Genomic DNA, 25048 nt, shown 5'->3' on the forward strand with positions numbered 1-25048 from the left:
CACGATGCAGAGATCTCCTGGCAGAGTCTGGGAGGCCAGGAGTGAGTTGGAATAGTCGAGCCTGGAGATAAAAGGCATGGGTGAGGGTTTCAGCAGCGGATGAGCTGAAGCAGCGGTGAAGATGGACAATGTCATGGAGATGGAAATAGGTGGTCTTGGTAATGAAAACAGAAAATGCTGGAGCTACTCAGCAGGTCAGGCAGCATCTGTGAAGAGAGAAACCGAGTTAACGTTTCAGGTCGATGACCTTTTATAATAACCCTGTTTCTGTCCACAGATGCTGCCTGACCTGCTGCGTATTTCCAGCATTTTCTGTTTTGATTTCAGATTTCTAGCATCCACAGGATTTTGCTTTTGTATTAGTCTTGGTGATGGAGTGGATATTTGGTCCGTATCATAACTTGCACCAAGTCCCATTCACCCATCACCCCTGTGCTCGCTGGCCTACGCTGGCTCCTGGTATGGGAACACCTTGATTTTAAAATTCTCATCCTCGTTTTCAAATGCCTCCATGACCTCGCCCCTCCCGATCTCTGTAACCTCCTACAACCATCCAAGATCTCTGCGCTCCTCCAATTCTGGCCTCTTGCGCATTCCCAATTTTAATCGCTCCACCATTGGCAGCCGTGCCTTCAGATGTTGAGGCTCGAAGCTCTGGAATTTCCTCCCTAAACCTATCCGCCTCTTTCTCCTTCTTTAAGACACGCCTTAACACCTGCCTCTTTGACCAAGCTTTTGGTTATCTGTCCTAATATCTCCTTATGTGGCTCGGTGTCAAATTTTGTTTGATAATCGCTCCTAAGAACTGCCTTGGGACGCTTTACTACATTAAAGGCGCTATATAAATAGAAGTTATTGTTGATCAGAGAGCAGGAGTCAGAGTGCCCACATTGATGTCAGCAGAGAGGTTGGTGCTGAGTGAAACTGAAGTACATCAGGATGGAGCCCATTCTCCATCTGCCTCCACACACCGCTCCAAAATATAGAAAGAGCAAACTTGACTTTCTATAATACTTTTCACGACCTCAGAATATCCCAACACTTTACAGCCAATGAAGTACTTTTGAAGTGTAGTCGCTGTTGCAATGTAGAAAATGTGGCAGCCAATTTGGGTACAGCAAGTTCCCACAAAGATTACGACATGAATGATCAGACAATTTGTTTTAGTGATGCTGGTTGAGGGATAAATATTGGCCAGAACGCCCCTGCTCTTCACATAGGACCATTGGATCGTGTACATCCATCCGAGGGCAGACGGGGCCTCAGTTTAATGTCTCAACTGAAAGGTGGCACCTCTGACGGTGTAGCGGTGACTTTTTCAGTACTGCACGGGGAGTGTCAGCCTAGGTTATCTGCTCAAGTCTCTGGAGTGGGACTTAACCCACAACCTTCTGACTCAGCGGTGAGAGTGCTACCCACAGAGCCACCTCTGACATCTATACAAAACACAGAACTCACACTGATATTCAATGCCCCTTGTCACCAATAATAAATCATAAATTATGAAAAATAAATATAAGCAGATGCACTCATGGTTCCTTGTGTAGCAATGGCCGTCGGACAGTACAGTCTACCAAGGGTCGGTCAGTAGTCTACCAAGTTTCGGTCATTAGTCTACCAAGGGTCGGGCAGTGCAGTCTACCAAGGGTCGGTCAGTACAGTCTACCAAAGGTCGGTCAGTGCAGTCTACCAAGGGTCGGTCAGTGCAGTCTATCAATGGTCGGTCAGTACAGTCTATCAATGGTCGGTCAGTACAGTCTATCAATGGTCGGTCAGTGCAGTCTACCAAGGGTCGGTCAGTACAATCTACCAAGGGTCGGTCAGTACAATCTATCAAGGGTCGGTCAGTACAGTCTATCAATGGTCGGTCAGTACAGTCTATCAAGGGTCGGTCAGTACAGTCTATCAAGGGTCGGTCAGTACAATCTATCAAGGGTCGGTCAGTACAGTCTATCAAGGGTCGGTCAGTACAGTCTATCAAGGGTCGGTCAGTGCAGTCTATCAAGGGTCGGTCAGTGCAGTCTACCAAGGGTCGGTCAGTACAGTCTACCAAGGGTCGGTCAGTGCAGTCTATCAAGGGTCGGACAGTACAATCTACCAAGTGTCGGTCAGTGCAGTCTACCAAGGATCGGTCAGTCCAGTCTATCAAGGGTCGGTCAGTGCAGTCTACCAATGGTCGGTGAGTACAGTCTATCAAGGGTCAGTCAGTACAGTCTACCAAGGGTCAGTACAGTCTATCAAGCTGCGGTCAGTACAGTCTATCAAGTTTCGGTCAGTACAGTCTATCAAGGGTCGGTCAGTACAGTCTATCAAGGGTCGGTCAGTGCAGTCTATCAAGGGTCGGTCAGTGCAGTCTACCAAGGGTCGGTCAGTACAGTCTACCAAGGGTCGGTCAGTGCAGTCTATCAAGGGTCGGACAGTACAATCTACCAAGTGTCGGTCAGTGCAGTCTACCAAGGATCGGTCAGTCCAGTCTATCAAGGGTCGGTCAGTGCAGTCTACCAATGGTCGGTGAGTACAGTCTATCAAGGGTCAGTCAGTACAGTCTACCAAGGGTCAGTACAGTCTATCAAGCTGCGGTCAGTACAGTCTATCAAGTTTCGGTCAGTACAGTCTATCAAGGGTCGGTCAGTACAGTCTATCAAGGGTCGGTCAGTGCAGTCTATCAAGGGTCGGTCAGTACAGTCTACCAAGGGTCAGTACAGTCTATCAAGCTGCGGTCAGTACAGTCTACCAAGGGTCGTTCAGTACAGTCTACCAAGGGTCAGTCAGGACAGTCTACCAAGGGTCAGTACAGTCTATCAAGCTGCGGTCAGTACAGTCTATCAAGTTTCGGTCAGTGCAGTCTATCAAGGGTCGGACAGTACAATCTACCAAGTGTCGGTCAGTGCAGTCTACCAAGGATCGGTCAGTCCAGTCTACCAAGGGTCGGTCAGTATAGTCTATCAAGGGTCGGTCAGCACAATCTATCAATGGTCGGTCAGTACAATCTATCAAGGGTCGGTCAGTCCAGTCTACCAAGGGTCGGTCAGTATAATCTATCAATGGTCGGTCAGTACAATCTATCAATGGTCGTTCAGTACAGTCTATCAAGGGTCAGTCAGTACAGTCTACCAAGGGTCAGTACAGTCTATCAAGTTTCGGTCAGTACAGTCTATTAAGGGTCGGTCAGTGCAGTCTACCAAGGGTCGGTCTGTACAGATTACCAAGGGTCGGTCAGTGCAGTCTACCAAGGGTCGGTCTGTACAGATTACCAAGGGTCGGTCAGTGCAGTCCATCAAGGGTCGGTCAGGACAATCTACCAAGGGTCGGTCAGTGCAGTCTGTCAATGGTCGGTCAGTACAATCTGTCAAGGGTCGGTCAGTGCAGTCTACCAAGGGTCGGTCAGGACAGTCTACCAAGGGTCAGTCAGGACAGTCTATCAAGGGTCGGTCAGTACAGTCTACCAAGGGTCGGTCAGTACAGTCTATATAGATTTACCTGAAGTCTTGTTCACAGAGGAAACAATTGTTGAAATGACAAATATTGTTTCGCCTATCTGCTGTCCTATGACCTCCCTATTAACAAAAAGAATGTATGAGATGAAATAGTCGAATTGTAACGGAGTCAAATGGAATACAACCTATGGCTTTAGGAAAGGGGCACCAAAGTATCCTAGCTGCTGCCTAATCCACGAGTGCACCAATTAACAGGAAGTCACAGATAACGAATAGCAAAGCCACCTTTTATTCTGATGGGGACATTAAGTTGCTCAAAACCCACTGGGATAACTTGAGGATCTAAAGGCCACTATCTGCAGGCAGCTTTCCAAAAAAAATGGGATAAAATTGAGGCTGCCTAACTTTAATTTCCCAGAAGGGACAGACAGAAATCATGTGGTGCCAGCTGTCGATATACTTGATGACGCATCACATGCCAACAGGTAAGGGCATAGGATGGCCATGGCACCAGACAACAAACTGCTTTGATTGGGGGGGTTACACTCCTTCAAAATGGCCTTGTAAAATGGAGCAATGATGTAGCGACGGCCTGCTGGAATTCCTGTTCCGCTCAGCAGGCTCTGCAGAGGTCAGTCAGGAGCTTTGGGGGTTACTGTGCTAGCAGGGTCTCTGTGTCCGGGATCCTGAGGAGCTGAATTAAAAAGGAGGCCCAAAAAGCAGGTTCTCCTCAGCCAATAAGGGTCATCAGAATGATCCGTCCATTCTGGGGTGGATGTTGTAGATACAGCTGCCAATCTAGACACAATAACCCAATGTCACAGGAGCATTGTCTGCATCACTATTGTGATAATCCCATGTCTTATAGCTGCCTTTAGGCTCGAGTGTCACAATTTACAGCACAGATTCCCCTGCCCTTTCCCCATACTCTTTTTTCACTTTTTCAAATATTTACCCTTTTAAAAGCTATTATGAATTCTGCTTCCACTAGTTTCTGAAACAGCATTCAACATCCGAACAACCTTCCCCATAAAACATGTCTGCTATTGGGGACTTGTGCTCGCTACAACTTGAATTATATAGTGGCTTAAACACAAATCGCCAAAGATGCTTCTTAGATCGACAATGGAACAAGTATCAAGGCAGTAAGAGATTACGAACTGTGGCAGAAGGCTTGTGTGAACGGGGTCTTGAGGTTTTTAAAAGCTTTATAGAGTTCCAGAGAGCAAGACCTCTGCAGATGAAGGCTGGGACAGTAAGGCTGGAAGATTTCACTGAGGTAGGATGGGGTTAAGATTGAGATTTTACTTTTAATGTTGGGAAATAGAAAGCCAGTGAAGGTCAGTGAGAATGAGAGGTTGGTGAGGTGGGCACTGAAACAGTCGAGTCTGTAAGTAACAGACAAGTCCAGGGGTTGCAGCGGCTGGAGGGCTGAGGTAAGGGAATAGGTGGGCGATGTCACACACTGTAAGCTGTCTTAATGAGATAGGATGTGGGGTTCGAATAGATAGAATGTGGGGTTCGAATAGCGCATCAAGGTCAGCTTTTTGGGGTTTTCTGCTAGATATTTTGTAGGGTTCAGTATTGCTAGTCGCTCCCAGAAGTGGACCTCGTGTCTCCAGCGTTCTGGAGTGCACCTTTATCTTCCGGCTCTCTGGATAAACGATAGCCCGGACTAAGGCTCATTAGAAGAATTTCTACCCAACATTCACAAAAATATGCCTGGAATTCAGAAATTTGAATGACGACCAAAAACTCCCATACCTACTAGGGGAAGAGAGAAATTGTGTAACACTAGCCATAAACAGAGGGACAACAACTAAATATAAGAGTATATATAAATTATATGAAAGTATATTTATACACTCAGGGATATATCTGTTTATACACTGTATGGATAGATCCGTATTTTTGTGAACAAACATGAATGTTTTCCGATGCTTTGGCAACATAAGATGTAACTTGTCATGCCAATAAAGCGATTTGAATTTAATTGAATTGAGAACACTCACTCTGTGCATGCACTACTGGAACATACCACACGCTGGTACTTCAATTCTTTCTCTACAGATAGCACAGTGGACAAACTCTTACTGAATCGAGATACTGGCTTCAAACCAATCAGCGGTTTTATTTACATACCATTAACAGTACAGCCTAACATATTTCCCAACACTAGTTATATAAAATAACCAAGATGCAACTCACTTTCTCTCTAAAACTGGACTCAACAGCTGTAGTTTCAAACGCTGCCCTCTTTTACTGAAAACTATGAATATCAATCTAAGATAGTCTCTGCCCATCAAGCTGTCAATCAGAGGGCTCCAAGTAATCAGAGGCCCGTTCCTCTTTTCAAAAGGGTTCATAGCTGTCAATCAAAGTCACTTACCCCACCCCCTCCCCCAGGTTGGAGCTGATCCTTTAATCTACCACCAGGGAGCGCCCAGAGGTCAGTCTGGAGATGTGCCATACTGTACATGGTGAATAGAAAGGCACCTTAAACAGCAAGGTATTGCAATGCTATTTCTGTGGGACACAAAGACAATCTCTAATAGCACATGATGGTTGGGAAGGTAAATGACAATCCCTTTCTCAGGATGATTAACCAGTTAACCATCATGTGACCAAAATCAACTCCCAAAACAGAGTTGGCTGTGACAGTATACACGTCAAGTTCCAGTTGTTGATTCACTGAGCGAGCTGTGCAGCAACATCCAATTAATGCAGAATTCATCACCAACTCAGTGCTGTGCACTCATGCTCAAGGAAAATGGGCCGAAACCTACTACCTTATGATTGTTATTAACCCCTAGCAGAAAATTGCACAATGAAATAACAACAGAAAATGCTGGAAATACTCAGCAGGCCAGGCAGCATCCGTGGAGAGAGAAACAGAGTTAACGTTTCAGGTCTCGGACCCTTCATCAGAACAGATGTTATTTCAGATTTCCAGCATCCGCAGTATTTTGCTATTGTGTTAACAATTAAGTGTGCTGGGATCTAATACCCTATTTGCCTGCTTGAGAGCTGCTTACATATTGTGCGCAGCTGGGATCCCAGCCAGTGACTCAAGAAGACCCAATTAACTGGAATACACCTCACATTTGTGCAGTTTTATTCATACATACAAGTGGGCCAACAAAGTAATCACCCGGACTGTCCCGTGTAGACTGATGAGTTCAATCTCCAATCTAAAGGAGATCGCAGTGAAAAGAACGAGTCAACACAACCCATAATAACTCTCAATCTAAATTAGAATAAAATTCACAGGGCAGGTCACCCGGATCATGAAACAAAAACTGGCATTTCAGCCGAGGCAGTTCAATAAACTTTATTTATCTCGAGATCTGGGTGATGCCAGCGAGGCTTCATTTACTGCTCATCCTGTAGTTGGCCCAAAGTGATGAGCCTGCTCCTTGAACCGCTGCAGTCTGTGTGGCAGCAGTGCTGAAATTGGGAATTCCAGGATATTGACCAAGGGACGGGAAGAAATGCTGATATATGTTCAAGTCAGAGTAGTTTGAGGCTTGAGTTGACAGTGTTCCCACATCACTGCTCTCGTTCTTCTCAGTAGTAGAGGGAGTGGGGGAGGGGTTGCTGTCAAAATAACCTTGGCGAGTTGCTGCAGTACTTTTCCTGTATATACTGCAGCCACAATGCAGTAGAGTGGGTGGATATTGAGCCTGGAGACAGGGGTGGGGTAAACAAGTGAAATGCTTTGGCCTGGATGGCATTGAGCTCCTCGAGTGGTATTCCTACTGCACCCATCCAGGTGAGTATGAATGTTCCATCACACTCCTGACTTAAGTGTTGCAGATTGTGGATAGGTTTTGAGGGATCAGAGTCCCAGCCCCTTGCCAGCATCATCCACCCTCTCAGGAGGCTGGATACTCTGTCAGTTGGTAACTCTCTTCTGAATCACTCAAGAACCTAGAACACAATGTAGGCCAACACTTTAGTACTTTACTGAAGAAATGCTACAGTAGAGGCGGCGGTGATCTTGAGATGAGATGTTAGCTTCTGGAGCATGTTAAAGGTCCCACCGCACTGTGGGAAAAAGAGCCAAGAGTTCTCCTGGTGTTCTCGCCACATTTCTCCTCCAACAAACACCAAAAACAATGCTGCTTGTGGATCATGTTATGTGGAAGAGTAACTCACTTCCTAAATACTTCATTGTATGAGACACACTCTGAAGAGACATGCTAAGCACTACTTTAACATAAGCCAGTCTCTAAATCTACCCATGTGAGGGATGAACACACCAGCAAATCCAGAAAGTCTTCAACCTTTTTTTAATATTTTTAAATTTTTTTAACTTTTTATAAGCACAGGTTGTGCTTAACATTAGGGTTGATTAAGTCATAAAGTACTGCTTCTCTGCATGAAGAAAAGCCTTCTATACAGCGAGGACAACAAGAGCCCATACCTCCATACACAGCTTCAAAAAAGAGAAAATATGTACAAAATAGAACATTTTTACAAGGCTAAGGGTGCTACAATCAAAGCAGTCAGCTACAATTTTCATTTAACGTATATAAAAGATCAAAAAAAATTTGATTTTTTTACACTTTTCAATGACTTTATGAGATGGAAATATACAGAGACAGGCACAAAGCTAACAATGAACTAGCTTTTGACACCACATGGGAAGGGACAGATACAACTGAAGGACAGTTCAAACAATTTTCAAAATGATTGGGTCACGGGGGCTGACGTTAAGAGCGGAGATGGCCCCATCATGTCTGTAGCACAAACACCAAGTATTACTCATTGGTGAAATGGGAATCTAACACAAGGGCTGCTCCGACAGACTGTGCCACCCCTTACTACAGAGGAGTGAGAGCAGGCAGGAAACCAGGCCTCAACATGGCAGGTCCACCTAGAAACAGGTTCAAATCCACGAGCAATATTCTTCACGACTGTGCAAGTTTCGGTGGGAACAGAGATTCAGGTGGGCCCTTGCACACAAACATCTCTTCATTTGACAAGTTTAACTTTTTCAACTCTGCTACTTGGCTAGCAGACTGCTTCTAACGTGTACTCTGTGTTCCAGAAACAGACCGTAACAAAACCTGCCTGAGGTATTGACTTATCCACTGCTCTGAGTACGTGAAAGCAGATTGCTCTTAGAAAAACCTGGATTATGCATCTTAAGAGATAACAACTCTACATGATCGAAAAGCAACACTGCTCCAAGACTGGGAAAGTGGCAAGGGGCTCTGGCCGAACAAATTCAAGCACTAGAAGGCTCACGAATGCGAACATTTAAGCAAAATGTAAAGTACTTTGGATTGTCAGCTCGACCAACTGACTGGAGAGACACGTCACACATGGGGAGAACCATCACTAGGACACTGACCAGCTGGTGTGGTAGAGACATGGCATTAGGATGCAAAGACAGACCTGAATTGTCCGAACAAAAACCAAGATGGCTCTAACACTGATCAGGCTGATTCTGAGGTGCAATTAATTGCTGCACACATCAGGCTGTTGGGTTAACCCATGCCACGATCGGACTGTGATCGGACTAATTTACTAACTGCTTCTGATTGCATTGATTCACTTACAAATCCCAGTTTTAAGTCACAAGACTCCAGTTTTGAAGGCCAATAAACCAAAAGAACCTAACAGTATGGTTTGTGCTTTCAGGCTGCTTCTCTGCAGGGTGATGTTCTGACCAGTTGATCAGATACATTTGTTTATTTGAGTGAATGAGAGAATCTGCTATGCTTTTTACCAAGCTGTTTCCTATGTTCCGCATTCACAGAATGCTAAGCACCGAGAAAAGAGGAACATTACCTGAAACCTAAATATAGGTTAATACTAATCTTGAGAAATTCTGTTCAAATCTACATACAGCAGTGCCTCAAAACAGAGGTAAAGTAGCCAGAATTATCGATCACTCACTTGCGCATGACAGTCACGCCCCGCGCCCCAGCCACACCCCTCGCACCAGCCACACACCCGCGCCCTGGCCCCTCGCCACACCCGCGCCCCTCGCCTCAGCCGCACCCCTCACCCCAGCCGCGCCCCTCGCCCCAGCCGCACCCCTCGCCCCAGCCGCGGCCCTCGCCCCAGCCACACCCGCGGCCCTCGCCCCAGCCGCGCCCGCGGCCCTCGCCCCAGCCGCGCCCCTCGCACCAGCCACAGCCGCGCCCCTCGCACCAGCCACAGCCGCGCCCCTCGCACCAGCCGCGCCCCTCGCACCAGCCACAGCCGCGCCCCTCGCACCAGCCACAGCCGCGCCCCTCGCACCAGCCACAGCCGCGCCCCTCGCACCAGCCACACCCGCGCCCCTCGCACCAGCCACACCCGCGCCCCTCGCACCAGCCACACCCGCGCCCCTCGCACCAGCCACACCCGCGCCCCTCGCACCAGCCACACCCTCGCACCAGCCACACCCGCGCCCCTCGCACCAGCCACACCCGCGCCCCTCGCACCAGCCACACCCGCGCCCCTCGCACCAGCCACACCCGCGCCCCTCGCACCAGCCACACCCGCGCCCCTCGCACCAGCCACACCCGCGCCCCTCGCACCAGCCACACCCGCGCCCCTCGCACCAGCCACACCCGCGCCCCTCGCACCAGCCACACCCGCGCCCCTCGCACCAGTCACATCCGCGCCCCTCGCACGACACAGTCACACTCGGGGAAACTGTTAAAAACAGAAGAATTTTAGCACTCTGCAGAAAACGGAGCCGTAGTTGGGTTATTTGAATGCTGCTGCTCAACCCTGATAAGACCCATTTCTGATTACGGTTTAGTAAAATCTTTTCTTTGGCAAACCACAGATCTTATCAGGTTTCCCTGATTTTTTTTTGCAGTATTGAAAAACTCAGTAACTCAACATAAATCCTGCACCTTGCATCAATCTTTTCCAGTTTCAACAAGTAACAGAGCCTTGATTAAACGCACAGTTAAATGTTATTGCCACCATTGTGGCACTGGTCAGGTTGGCCCAAACCAAATGGACATGCTGAGTGTCGGCGGCTCACAGAGGCGAACTGTGCGACACGGTCTGATTCAGGTAGTGCTCGAGTGAATCGCCCCAGTCAAACCGTGTACACTGCGCTCTTCCATTACGAGTGCTGTGCTGTGGAGCACAAGTTCGCTTTCCATTCCCTCCACTCCAATCCCATCCCATAACCAAGGCAAATTCTCACTGCAACTGACCAGCAGGTTGTGGACAAAACTAGTTTCAGACGGTGGATCCCCTGAGTTTGTCTCCCTCTCATGGGGAAGACAGTTTACCCAGCCTCTGACCTTCTCTCTCTCTCTCCTCTCCCCCACCCCGCCCCCCCGCAAACCCCACCTCCAGCTCAATGAACGTGGGAACGGGTTACACCAATCTGACCTGTAAATGAGCAGAGTGCTGCCACACACTGGCACCACTATCTCTGCACCAGGATAAGGGAGCAGAATGGTGGGCACCTAGACATCTGCCCTTTAGAAGATTTATTTTGGGAGTTTGGCTTTTATTGCAGCTTGCTAGCTGCTGACCCAGGCACAGACCGCAGCCACATTGAAATGAGGCTTGGCAAGGAATTCATCGGCACCACACAGAAGATGAGCCATTTGTTTTGCCAACTGCCGGTTTTAAAGAACGATGTGTTCCTGCAGAGTAGCACTTAAAATACACCAAACACTGAACAGCAGATGGAGGGATCCTTCCCCCAAAGGACTGGTATGAGGAGTAACTGAAAATCACTCGGTACCAAGTCCCATTTTAGGTGGAAGTCAATGTCCACTTGTCATCGATACTCTGCGTGAACAGTTGTTACTTCCTCCCAATATCGCACTATGGGCGGTGTGTTTAATACTAACCTCTATTGCCAGAAAATGGAAAACAAGGATGTTGAAGTAAGGTAGCACTTAGACTGGAGTGTCTCCAATCTCCATCCAGGGGGAAGGGGACTGGTACTGTTCAAAGGAGGAGATCAGAGTGCAGGGCTCGAGTCTCCTCTACTCATGTAGGCTGCCAGTAAATATATCAATCCACCACAGAGTTGGTGACGTTGGGGGGTTGAATCTCCACTAACATTATGCCAGGCGGTGGGGGCCGAAGGACGAGACTGCCACTTGATAATGAAGGCATGCGAGAAAAAGGCGGCAGGTTATTGTTGTGCTTGGAGCTATTATGGCAGGTCACCATCCAAAACAACCTGCCTCTTCTCTTTCAGGTGCCGACTGGCCTGCTGCACATTTCCAGTGCTCGCTTACCCTTTTAGACTATGACATTACAGCCCCTGTGGAGGGGATATGCTGTACTTGGCTTTTAAAATCGAACATTTTAAACTCGCTCTCAAGTCGCCCCTAGTTTTTGTATGGAAGGGATTTACATAAACTGCTGGAGCCCCGTGTTCCTGCACTCCAAGTGACTCAATATCCTGATCAAGTGCCAAATTGGAGTTATATATGGAGAATATTAAATCTTTGATTATTTCAGCAAGGAATCCATTGCTCAGCATAACTTGCTACCAGTAATTCAGATTGGGATCGATTGTAATATGTATGCTTGGTTGCTGCTGATTTTGCCAAGTTCTGTCTGTACATCTTCTGCAGTGAGAATACATCTGTAAGCACAACACCCAACTCTGGCCCCAACTTCTCCTCAAGAAATCTGCACAGCTGTCGCATGCTTTGACACAAGGGAGATGAAGCAGCCTCAAAGGTTCTGAGCTCTTTAAAGAGGAAGGTAATTTGACTGAGATGCTAGAAACGGAATATTATCTGTACATTTATTGCTGTTTCAGCCCCGTCCTTAGCCTAACACAGGCACCTGAGGCAGACACGACACCCTGTCCCCCCATTGGGATTTGACCACAAATCCTATATCCTCTTTCAAATTGCCAACTCTTAACCAAACACCTGGTCCCAGGTTGCCACTCAGCAGTAGTTTCAAAGCTAAAGGCATGAACCAGTAAGGAGCAGGAAGCAGCAGGCAGAGGACAGATACATCCAACCCTGCAAAATAGTCACAATTTCACAGCAATCTGCTTCCCCTTTGAACCCAGCTAGCTCAGGCACACAGCAACTCACCAAGTCTAGAATAAATCCAATTCAAATCTCGACAGGGTTTGATTGAAATGAATGCCCAGCCAGGGTGGAGCTGTTGGCACAGGTGCACTATGGTTGGTGCTCACTCCTAAGCTCAAAGTAGGAAGTGATGCAGTTTTCTTCAGAGTGAAGGGTTACTCATCTTAGCCCCTGACAAGATGGCAGAACAGGAACAAAACCGCTTGTGAAACAGGACTGCTTTTGAACATTACCAACTGTCTGCGTACTCCACTGTTGATTTAAGGGATCGATAATCACTACACGCAACCAAATGAAGTTAGCAACTTAATGTACAGGTCTATTGATATAGGCCAATGCCTGAAGTATCAGTCAATCCAGCTTTTACCCTAGAATCTAACTTGCCAAACTAACCTTTTCATCGTGATAACTGTGGCCGGTGACAAAGTTTAACCTAAGAAAGCTATCTAAAATGGACTCTAAATTCACTAAAAACTGTGAATTTTGTTTGGGTGATGTTTGAATATCAAACGTCGAGAACAAAGTGTAGTTGCCACTAATTTTTTTTTTATCTGTGAGCGAGCCGCAGAGGTACAGAATGTCTCTGTTTGTCATCGTGCTGAACCGAGGACAGTGCGCCATTCTCCGCTTCCTTGCTTCCTCTGCTGCAGCCTCCAGATGATCGGCGACTGTTTCTGGTCTGTCTGTGGCTGGTTTCAGCTCGACTCTGGCGCTCAGTCCCAGGATCACACGTCAGTGGGAATGTTCGCTTCTCCCACGGTTGAACAGTCTGGAATGAAGGCAGAGACGGGTATTAGAAACACCACAGTACTCCGCCATGACACATACTCACCGGGACGGACCAATACAATGGGCTAGACACTTGTCTTTCACTTCTGCCCAGCCTGGACTGATGGGACAAAACCTTCCTCTTTCTTTAAACAATCTAAAATATGCTATGTACAAAGGATTGAGATATATGCACTAACAATGACAATAAAAGTTGATTTGATATTTGTGCTAAACCCGTGATATAAATTATAAAATGAATTTGGGCAGCCATAGTGCAGTTTGGATTGCAAAATTCACTCAGGGACCATAGAATGGCTAGTGTTAGAAATGGAAAAATGGCACATAGGTGCACTACTGAAAATGGCTCAGAAACATTCTTGGCAGTGTAGGGGGAGCTTTGCTCTGTATCTAACCCGTGCTGTACCTGCCCTGGGAGTGTTTGGTGGGACAGTGTAGGGGGAGCTTTACTCTGTATCCACCCCGTGCTGTACCTGCCCTGGGAGTGTTTGATGGTGTCTGGGTGTCTGAAATTGAAAGTATTACATTCTCCAAGACTCACTTTTGATGAGCAATGAAGTTTAAAAGTTAAGAAACACAATCATTCAGCATGCTTTAACAAAGATCGTACAGCATTAGGAAGGGTGCAGTGTGCCGCAAAATCACAGGACATGGGTTGGCACCACAATTCCTCACATGGTGGCTTGAATGCTCCACTAAGTTGTAGTGAAGAAAGACAAGGGGAGATCAGGCGATTCCCTGAACGACAGGGCAGAAAGTTAGGAGGGCAGCGTTGGTGAAAGCCCTGGGTAGCTCAACAACACAAACTGAGCAAAATGGCCACGAGAGCAGCAATGGGGACACCACGCTGAGCGTGATGCCACCACAACTAACTAACAGAAGCTCCCAGCGTAAACTCTGTTGAAAGGGGTTTGCATTTTTCCCAGCTCTGGGCCGCTTATCAGGAAAGTGTGACTGGATGGGCTCAGGGATCCTTCCTGGTCCCAATGATATGTCTTTGTCAGTCCAACAGATGAAAGGAATAGACCATATTCAAAATCTCAAGTGTGCATGTCCTGCCACAACATGGCTCATATCCAGACTCAGCAGGAGGATGCATCATACAGCTCTATCCAACTAAACACAGGAGAGGGCTCTATCAGTGTAACAATTCAATTTACGACAGCTGCCAGCAGAATATTACTGCACAGGAATCAGCCACTCAGTGCACTGTACCTGTGCTGGCTCCAGCTAACCACTTAACCCCCTTCCCCTTTCAATGATTTATCCATTTTCCTTTTACACCTATTACAGATTCTGCTTCCACTACAGTTTGTCAGGGCATTCCACGTCCAAACAATCCTGTGTAAAAAAATTCCTAACTTCTCCCTTCTCTTCGGTGATCTTAAATTTATGCGCTTGAGTTACTGATTCTCAACCAGCGGAGATAACTTTTTCCTGATTTACTTTATCAAAACACTTTAATAATTTTTTAACACCTCTATCAGATCGCCTCTTAATATTCTTTGTTCTCGTGAAAAACACCCCAGCTTCTCTCGTTGGAAATAAAACCTCAGATCCCGGATATCCGTGAATCTCTTCTGCATCTTCTCCATGGCCTTGACATCCTTCTTAAAATATTTCACCCAACTTCCCCCTTCGTTCTTCCAGTGATAATCCTCAGCTTGTGTCCCCTCATTACCCATTTACCACCCAGTTGAAACACCTTTCACGGTTGACTCTCTCAACATCTTTCATGATTTTGACAATGCCGATTAGTTTTTATTTTTAAATGAAACAGCTTTTTGAGCTTCTACACAACTATAAAGTCTCATTCCTGGTATAATTCGAATGAATCTTCCGTTTTCTTTTCATGGTTCTAATGCCCTTCCTATAATGGGTTGCCCAGAACTGCACATAGTACTTTAACTGTGGCCTGACTAATATCTTATACAAATTCAACATTTGTTGAATTGGCTGGGGAGTCTAGAACCAGGGGGAAGTGTCTCAGAATAAGGGGTCGGCCATTTAAGACCGAGATGAGGAGGAATTTCTTCACTCAGAAGGTTGTGAATCTTTGGAATTCTCTCCCCCAGAGGCCTGTGGAGGCTCAGTCGTTGAGTATATTCAAGGCAGAGATCGATAGATTTTTGGATATTAAGGTAATCAAGGGACATGGGGATAGTACAGGAAAGTGGAGTTGAGGTAGAAGATCAGCCATGGTCTTATTGAATGGCAGAGCAGGCTCGAAGGGCTGAATGGCCGACTCCTGCTCCTATTTCTTATGTTCTCATCACTTCCTTGTTTTTGTCAACCTTTTTGGCAGCACTCTTGCCCGAGTCAGAAAGTTCTGGGTTAAAGTCCCAATCCAGAGATTTAAGCACATAATCTAGGCCGACACTTCAGTGCAGTACTGCACTGTCTAAGGCCCCATCTTTCGGATGAGATGTTAAACCGAGGCCCTGTCTGTCCTCTCAGGTGGCTGTAAACGATCCCATTCCGCTATTCGAAGAGCAACAGGGGTGGTTCTTCTGGTATCCTGGCCAACATGCATAGAATGAGAGCGCACACAAGGAGGCCATTTGGCCCATCGTGCTTGTGCCAGCTCTTTGAACGAGCGTTCCAGTTAGTCCCAAAGGTCAATGTCACCACCAGATTACCTGGTCATTTCTCTCACTGCTGTTTGTGGGCCTTGCTGTTTGGAAATTGGCGACATGAAGAACACGATATACTGCAAATGCAAGTTCGATCTTACCTTTATATTCAATGCCCCGAGGTATAAAACCCAGAACCCCATTTATCTTTATGACATTTCCTATCTGGCCTCCTAAATCTGCTGTCCTCAATCTCTCTGCTCCTCCGCTGTTCAGAATCTTACCATTTTGTTTCACTGTTCTTTTTCCCAAAATGCACTTCACATTTCTCTGCATCTGCCACCTGTCTGCCCACTCTGCTAACTTATGTCCTGATGCCTTCTTCCTCAGTTTGCCTTTCCCACTAATTTGGGATCATCAGCAAACTTCAATTTCACTCCTCTTGAACCTGTGGCCAAATCATTTATATAAAAGGGAAACGGAGAGAGGCCTCGGAACTGATCGGCAGGGCAGTGCCCTATCCACATCTGCCAAATGAAGAACCCCTGTTTTTACCTCTCTGACCATGCGGGGACCATGTGCCTAAAGTTTCACAAATCTCTGATGCAGCACCTATCAAATGCCATTTCAAAATCCACATGTACAACATCCACTGCATTCTTTTTATCCGTGCATTGTAACTTCCTCAAAAATGCAAATTAGGCATGGATGATCTGTCCTTCACAAATCAATGCTGACTGCCCCAGAACGGCCCAAGTAATTAATTCCATCCCGTATCATGGACTGGAGAAGTTCTGCCACAACCAAAGTAAGACCAACTGCCCTATAATTTACCGACTTGACCCATTCTCTCAAACAGGTGTGTAACATATGCCACCCTCTGTCCTTAGGCTCAATGCCCGGTTCATCTGGGCCTGGGGACCTCTGGTATGGTAAGAAATCTGCCAGGGACAGATGGGCTATCGCCATTATCTCAATACCTTGATGTCAGACATTAGATCAGTTAGATTTTTAAACAGTACAATATTTCACTCCTGATTTGACTGTTCATTCTCACCTGTTCTTCGTGACCAATATCTGGGGTTGAACAGCGTGTATCCTCATTTGAAACCCGTCCAGCACTGTCTCGAGAAAGAGAAGAATAAAGCGTGTCTGGGCTGATGGGAGGTGCAGAAGGGCTGCAAGGTGAGGGTGTGAGGGGCAAGTCTCCCAGACTGTGGAAGCTGACATCAGGGGAGGCAGGTTGAGGGGTCGAAGGGTTTGTGCTGCCAGGCTGAGGGGTGGAATGTTCATCTGTTGATTTGTAAGATCTGTGGTTTGGGAAATTAAAAAAACTCATCACATCACAGTCATTTTGCCTACAAGAAAGATCCCTGACTCAGACAGCCGAGGGATGAGAGCAAAGTCCAGGTTATCAATAGTGTTAACGGTAAGAAGGGCTTTAGGTTCAGAAAAAATAGCAAAGAACAAAAATAACAATTTTATCACTACTGTTTTATTTTCAAGGAGTGCAAGAAGTTAAAGTGTGTATTAAAAACAACATCAGGGCATAGGATCTGTTGCCCAATTAAAAGTTCCATACCTGAATGCATGTCGCATAAAAAATAAAACAAGTGAATTAGAAGCGTAAATTCAGCTTAAAGGGTCTGACGTAGTGGCCATCACGGAGACCCAGCTACAAGCTGGGCATGACTGGCAGATAATCACACCAGGTTATAAGGTCTTTAGAAAGGACACGGAAATTGGAAAAGGAGATGGAGCAGCAAAAATTGACAAGGGACATTAGAAAGGGGGGATACAAGTTAAGGTGAGCAGGCAGTAGAAACGCTATGGGTAGAACAGAGGAATAGAACAGGATGCAAGACTTTGGTGGGAGTTGTCTCGAGCCCTCCAGGCAGCAGTGATAAAGTAGCAGGATGCATAAACGCAGAGATCAGAGTAGTTATAAAGGGAGACTTTAATTTTCACATAGACTGGGGAAGTATAACAGCTCGAGTCCCAAAGGCAACGAATGTCTTGTGTATTTGGGACAGCTTAAACAATGGGCCGGATTCTGCAGCCCCTACGGGTGCGTACGCGCCCATAGGGGCCGCACAAGTGCCAATTTCAGGCATGTGCTGCGCACGCGCTGAAAACAGGCACTTGCGATCTATCAATAATTCTCTTGACAGATCATCCGCATGCCCAAGGAAAGTGCCTGTGCGGGTGGAGAGCTGCGCTTTTTGCACAACCTCCACCCGCTGAATGACTGTCAAATTCTTACGCCTGGTAAATCAGAAATTCAGGGCCAATATGTTCTTGAGCCAAGAGAACAAGCAATACTAGATTTCGTGATGAATAACTTGCCTGAAGTAGTCAACAATCTAATGGTAAGGGAACACTGAGCTAACAATGACCATAATATGATTGAATTCACTATTAGGTTCAAAAGGGAGAAGGATGAGTCACGAACCAAAGTTTTAAATTTAGGTAAGGTTGACTTTGGAGGAATCAGGCAGAAATTGATCACAACAGAACTACATACAAACTAGGAGCAGGAGTAGGCCACTCGAGCCTGCTCCGCCATTCAATCAGATCATGGCTGATCCGATTACTCCACATTCCCGCCTACCCCCGATAACCTTTCACCCCCTTGCTCATCAAGAATCTATCGACCTCTGCCTTAAAAATATTCAAAGACTCTGCTTCCACCGCCCTCTGAGGAAGAGAGTTCCAAAGACTCACCACCCTCTGAGAAAGAAATTTCTCCTCATCTCTGTCTTAAATGGGCGACCCCTTTATTTTTAAACAGTGACCCCTAGTTCTAGATTCTCCCACAAGAGGAAACATCCTCTCCACATCCACCCTGTCCAGACCCTCAGGATCTTATATGTTTCAATCAAGTCACCTCTTACTCTTCTAAACTCCAGCGGATACAAGCCTAGCCTGTCCAACCTTTCCTCATAAGACAAGCCGCCCATTCCAGGTATTAGTCTAGTAAACCTTCTCTGAACTGCTTCCAACGCATTTACATCCTTCCTTACACAGTACTCCAGATGGGGTCTCCCCAATGCCCTGTATAACTGAAGCATAACCTCCCTACTTTTGTATTCAATTTCACTCGCAATAAACAATAACATTCTATTAGCTTTCCTAATTACTTGCTGTACCTGCATACTAACCTTTTGTGATTCATGCACTGGGACACCCAGATCCCTCTGCATCTCAGAGCTCTGCAATCGCTCACCATTTAGATAATATGCTTCTTTTTTATTCTTCCTGCCAAAATGGACAATTTCACATTTTCCCACATACTCCATTTGCCAGATCTTTGCCCACTCACTTAACCTATCTATATCCCCTTGTAGCCTCCTTATATCCTAGTCACAATTTACTTTCCTACCTATCTTTGTGTCATCAGCAAATTTTGCAACCATACCTTCGGTCCCTTCATCCAAGAACTAACTGATAAAACTACGGATGTTCAGAAAATAATTTGGTAGAATACAAGACGTGTACATGCCACTAAAGGGCAAGAGCTCTGTGTGCAATTAAACAATCCTGATAAACAAGAGTACTAGGAGAGATATAAAAAACAGCAAAGGGATACAAAGGAGTGGTAAGAGCTGCAAAAGGGAATACGAAAAAAAGCTTGCAAGGGCTATCAAGAACACTAAAGATTTTTACCAATATATTAAGAGAAAGAGGGTGGCGAAGAGTGATGTGGCCCCTTAATGACAGACGCAGGTGATATTGTAATTGGAAATCAGGAAATGGAAGTCTTACTAAATAGTTACTTTGATTGGTCTTCACAGTAAAGGATCAGGGTAAAATACCAGGAAGTGCAAGGAAAACTAAAAATAATGGTACACCATGGATGGATAAAGAAATAAGGGCAAAATTGAAACTGAAGAAAAGGGCATACTCAGTACACAGACAACAAAGGAGGATGATAAAAGGGAATACGAAAAGGTTAGGAAAGTCAAAAAACAATTAGGAAGGGAAAGAAAAACTACAAAATTAAATTATCAAGGAACATAAAAATAAATAGTAAAGTATTCTATAGACACATAAATAACAAAAGACAAATCAGGATAGGGATAGGGCCACGAAGGGAAACACACGATAAACTCACAGGTAATGACAGCGAAATGGCAGAAATATTGAATAATTACTTAGTCTCCCTAGTAAATACTTAGGCAAACAGGGTGGACATGACACTAGAAGAGATCAAAAAAGCTATCAAGATACAAAGGGGGAGATAATTGATAAACTATTCAAACTAAGAGGATAAAACCCCTGATCCGGATGGATTGCATCCGTGCATATTAAAAGAAGTTAGGGAAGAGATAGCATATATAAAAATTCATTAGCAAAGGGAAAAGTGCTAGAGGTGGACACCTAATGTGATTCCAATATTTAAAAAGGGAGATAGAACAAGTTCAGGGAACTGTAGACCAATTAGCTTAATGTTGGAGGTAGGAAAGATAATAGAAACCTTACTCAAAAATGTAATAGAAGAACATCCAGAATCTGAAAATAAAATAGATTAGTCAGCACAATTCCAAAAGGGAAGGCCAACCTTACTGAATTCTTTGAAGTAACAGAAAGAGTAGACAAGGGTAATGCAATATATTTGAATTTTCAAAAGGCCTTTGATAAGGTACCACACAGTAGACTCATGACTGCGGTCAGAACATGTGGAATCAGGGGACAAGTAGCAGAATGGATAGCGAGCTGGCTACAAAACAGGAGAGATAGAGAGAAGGGGTTAAAGGGAGTGACTCAGACTGGCAAAAGGTGGGAAGCGGTGTTTCACAAGGATCGGCGTTGGGACCACTGTTCACCATTTACATAAATGATTTGAACTTGGGAATCAGAAGTACAATTTCAAAATTTGTGGACGGACGACAAATTGTGGGGTGTCGTTAATACAAAGGACGACTGCGACAAAATACAGGGAGACATGCAGAATGGGCATGTAATTGGCAAATGAAGTTCAACATAGATAAATGTAAGGTAGTACATTTTGGTAGGAAGTCCTTGGAAAATAAGTCTAAATGGGGTAGAAGACAAAGGGATCTTTAAAAGTATTACAATTAAAAGTAGCGACACGGGTTCATAAGGTCATAAAAAATGTAAACAAACACGGGCCTGATTTCTAGAGGGATAAAATTGAAAAGCAGAGAAGTTATCTTAAACATGTACAGAGCCTTGGTTAGACCACACAGAGTACTGTGAACAGTTCTGGTCTTTATTGTATTATATAAAAAGGATAGAGAGGCACTGGAGAAGGTGCAAATTTTTTTTTTTTTTTACTAGAATTATACCAGAACTGAAAATCTTTCCTGATAGGTATAGCCTAACAGGCTAGGGCTCCTTCCTCTAGAAAAAAGACTGAGGGGTGACCTGATAGAGGTCTTCAAGATTATGAAATAGTTTAATAGGGTAGACACAGAGAAGACGTTTCCACTTGCAGGGGAGACCAGAACTCAGGGCCAGAAATATAAGAGTCACTAATAAATCCAATAATGAATTCAGGAAAAACCTCTTTACACAGAGTGGTGAGAATGTGGAACTCGCTGCCACAAGGAATAGTCGAGGCGAATAGCACGGATGCATTTAAGGGGAAGCTGGATAAACACGAGGGAGAAAGGAATCGAAGGATATGTTGCTAGGGGGAGATGAAGATGGGTGGGAGGAGGCTCGTGTGGAGCATAAACACCGGGTCAAATGGCCTGTTTCTGTGCTGCACATTCTATGATTAAGGGGTGATCTAACGGACGTGTTTAAGATGATTAAAGGAGTTGATAGGGTAGATAGAGGGAAACTATTTCCTCTGGTGGGTGAGTTCAGAGCAAGGAGGCATCACCTTAAAATTAGAGCCAGGCCGTTCAGGGGTGATGTCAGGAAGCACGTCTTCACACAAAGGGAGGTGGAAATCTGGAACTCTCTCCCCCAAAAAGCTGTTGATGCTGGGGGTTAAGTGAAAGTTTCAAAACTGAGATTGATTGATTTTTGCTGGGTGAGGGTATTAAGGGTTATGAAAGCAAGGCGGGTAGATGGAGTTAGTATACAGCCATGATCGAATCAAACGGCAGAACATGCTCAAGGAGTTGAATGGCCTCCTCCTGTTCCTACGAACACTGCCTGGACCTCGAGTCTTTTATATCTTTCAGGATTTTGAAGATAATTTCACACCAAAGTTAAAGTTTTCCAAATCTACACTCCAGCATGGAGCAAGGACCTGGGCCTACACTTAGCAATCCCCATAAATAAACTTTCCAGTCTTAGTCAGGAGCCAAGTAGAGACCAGGATCTTCCACTGTGGGGTAGGGAGGTAAAAGAGGCTATATCACCCGCTAATACACTCTGCTCACCCACAGATAGCTTTCTAGGAGTAAGTTACACTGTCAGCTCTTGGCTACAGGATTGGATATGATAACCCAAAAGTCAGCAAATCAAGGCACCCCCCTCCCCTCACAGACCATTACAACAAGCAAAGCACGAGGCCGCAGCTCTGCCCAATGCTGATCAATACCTGCTTCCGCGCCTCTGTGCACTGACTGGGGATGCTGACCATGTTGTCCACCGGGAACGTTCAAACTCCTCGTACTTTGCATGTCGAGACCCAATCACTGCATCTGAAAAATCTTCCATCTAAAACAGATGCAATATTTCTGCATTGTTAAAACCGTTCTGTTCAAATTGAGTGAACACTGCACTGCAGAGGGCTTTGTTTTTTTTGCAATATAGCTGTAAAGCCCTACCTCCTCATGGTCCTCTTCACTGAGTCTGTGATTTGTTAAATCAGCTTTCACATCCACTACACGCCAGCTAGAGGGGGAAGTAAAGACAATTACTCGCAGGTCGCACATAACATTTTCACATTAACAGCGCAAACTGATCCCTCCGTGCCGCGCCCCAACCCGATCCCTCCGCGCCGCCGCGCCCGACCCCTCCGCGCCGTGGCCCCGATCCCTCCGCGACCTCATCGCGCCGCGCCCCCATCCCCCCCGCGCCACGACCCCATCCCCCCGCGCCACGACCCGCTCACATCCCTATGGTCAAGCACTGCTACATAGTACAACAAATGTTATCTTATTAAAATAAAAATCTTCTGCAGTTAGGGGTCATATCCTGTGCACTGTCTCGCAGATCTGAAGGAACCATGGTCTGCATCACACCAAGACCACCAAAAACCCTACAGATCAGGACCTCCTCACAATCCCTTTAGAATCTGAGAATGATACAGCACAGCAGGAGGCCATTTGGCCCATCATGCTATTTGAAAGAACTATCCAGGTAGTCCCACTCCCCTGCCTTTTCCCCCACAGACCGACAAAAACCTCACAACTTTGAACTCCTCGATTAAATCTTCTCTTAATCGTCTCTGCTCGGAGAACAATCGCAGCTTCTCCAGTCTCTTCACATAACTGAAGTCCCTCATCCCTGGTAACCTACTAGTAAATCTGCTCTGTACCCTCTCCAAGCCCTTGACAGCTTTCCTAAAATGTGGCACTCAGAACTGACCACCATACTCCAGCTGGGGCCTAACCAAAAACTTAAAGGTTTAGTATCATTTCCTTGCTTTTGTACTCTATGCCTCAATTAATAAATCTGAGGATACCATATGCTTTTTAAACAGTCGTATCAACTTGTCCTGCCACTTCCAAAGATTTGTGTACATATAACCCCCCAGATCTCGGTTCCTGTAACCCCTTTAAAACTGTATCATTTAGTTCTTATTGCCCCATCTCATTCTTCCCACTAAAATGTAACACTTCCCACTTCTGTGTTAAATGTCCTCTGCCATTTGTCTGCCCATTTCACCAGCCTGTTTATGTCCTTCTGATTCCATTCATTGTTTACAGACTTTGTTTACATGACCGAGTTTTGTCTCATCTGCAAATGAAATTTTGAAATTATGGCCTGTATACCCAAATCCCGGTCATTAATATAAATCAAAAAGAGCAGTGGTCCTAATACTGACCCCTGGGGAACACCACTGTACACCTCCCTCCAGTCTGTAAAATAACCGTTCACCACGACTCTCTGCTTTCTGTCCCTTAGCCGATTTTGGATCCACACTGCCACTGCCCCTTTAATCCCTTGGGCTTTAATTCTGCGAGCAAGTCTATTATGTGGCCTTTGAAAGTCCATCTGCACATCAACCCTCGTTGTTATTTCATCAAAGAACTCAATCAAGTTAGTCAAACACGATTTGCCTTTAACAAATCAGTGCTGGCTGTCATTTATTAACCCATATTTTTCCAAGTGCCAATTAATTTTGGTTTGGATTATTTTGAATACTTTGTAGCCAGGAATATGAAGTTCCCAATCCTCCCCTTGGGAGGGCCAGGTCTCCGTTAGTGCCGCTATATCACAACTCCATGTGGCAATTTGTGCCTGCAGCTCACCGACCTTATTTACCACGCTCTGTGCATTTACACACAAGCACTCCAAACCCATCCTCGCATTTCCCCCCGTGCTTACTCCAACTGTGCCAGCTGTGAATCTGCCTCACCCATTCCCATCCTGCTCCAACTCAACATCTGCTGAATCCCAATTATATTACAAGACGTTGAACAAACCCTGAATACATACCTCGGTGTCAAGATCTCCTTATACTGAAGCTTCTCCACACGGGTCGTTGCAGCAACAGACATCGGGATCACAATATTGTTAATGTCAAAGGAACTTTCTGTCCTTCTCCTCCTGGCTGCCAGCTGTTATGAGAAAAGAAAGTCAAAAACATTGCAATGTACCAAAGGTGCTTTGGGCCACACAGATATACATCAGCAAATTAACCTCCGGTATGGGGTTCCAGCAAGATTTTATTTGAGTTAATGATTCTTTTTGGAGGGAAGGCGGGAGAAAGAGGGTGGGTTAACTTTTGTGTTTTACCAAGTTGAGGGATGTCAGTGCTGGAGGGGGTAACAGTAACAATTTGCCACCCTTATTCTCAGCCTCCTCCCCGTCAGCATCAAGCACTGCCAGGCTTTAGACACATAGAAAAGCTCCCTTCTAATTCACTGCAACAGTGTCAGAACAGCAACCCCACTGCTACTTGGCCAAGTATTGGGAGCTTGACACCGTGTCCCAGCAAGAGTGGGAGGAAATGAGCACCAAAAACTGTATCCGTAATTTCCCGTAACAGCATCCTTGTGATCTCGGACTACTGGGAACTGAGAACCCAAAACCCACTTCATGTAGGGCTCTCACAGCCAACAGG

At 45.7% G+C, this 25048-nt stretch overlaps 1 protein-coding gene across 2 annotated transcripts in view; it reads right to left on the reverse strand.

Moving 5' to 3' along the window:
- Nucleotides 1-9640: 9640 nt before the first annotated feature.
- kansl1b (KAT8 regulatory NSL complex subunit 1b) overlaps nt 9641-25048 on the reverse strand; it is a 223926-nt gene continuing 208518 nt past the window's right edge. For both annotated transcript variants that reach the window (XM_085966680.1, XM_085966679.1), the window contains exons 12-16: nt 24421-24542; nt 22584-22650; nt 22355-22473; nt 16892-17144; nt 9641-13241 (exon numbers count right to left, since the gene is read on the reverse strand). In XM_085966680.1, coding sequence (XP_085822806.1) covers nt 13020-13241; nt 16892-17144; nt 22355-22473; nt 22584-22650; nt 24421-24542 — 783 coding nt within the window. In that variant the 3' untranslated portion in view covers nt 9641-13019. The remainder of the gene's footprint in view (nt 13242-16891; nt 17145-22354; nt 22474-22583; nt 22651-24420; nt 24543-25048) is intronic.

This window comes from Somniosus microcephalus, chromosome 24, assembly GCF_052327205.1.
Source record: "Somniosus microcephalus isolate GS21.2 chromosome 24, FLI_Smic_1.0, whole genome shotgun sequence".
Classification (NCBI taxonomy): domain Eukaryota; kingdom Metazoa; phylum Chordata; class Chondrichthyes; order Squaliformes; family Somniosidae; genus Somniosus; species Somniosus microcephalus.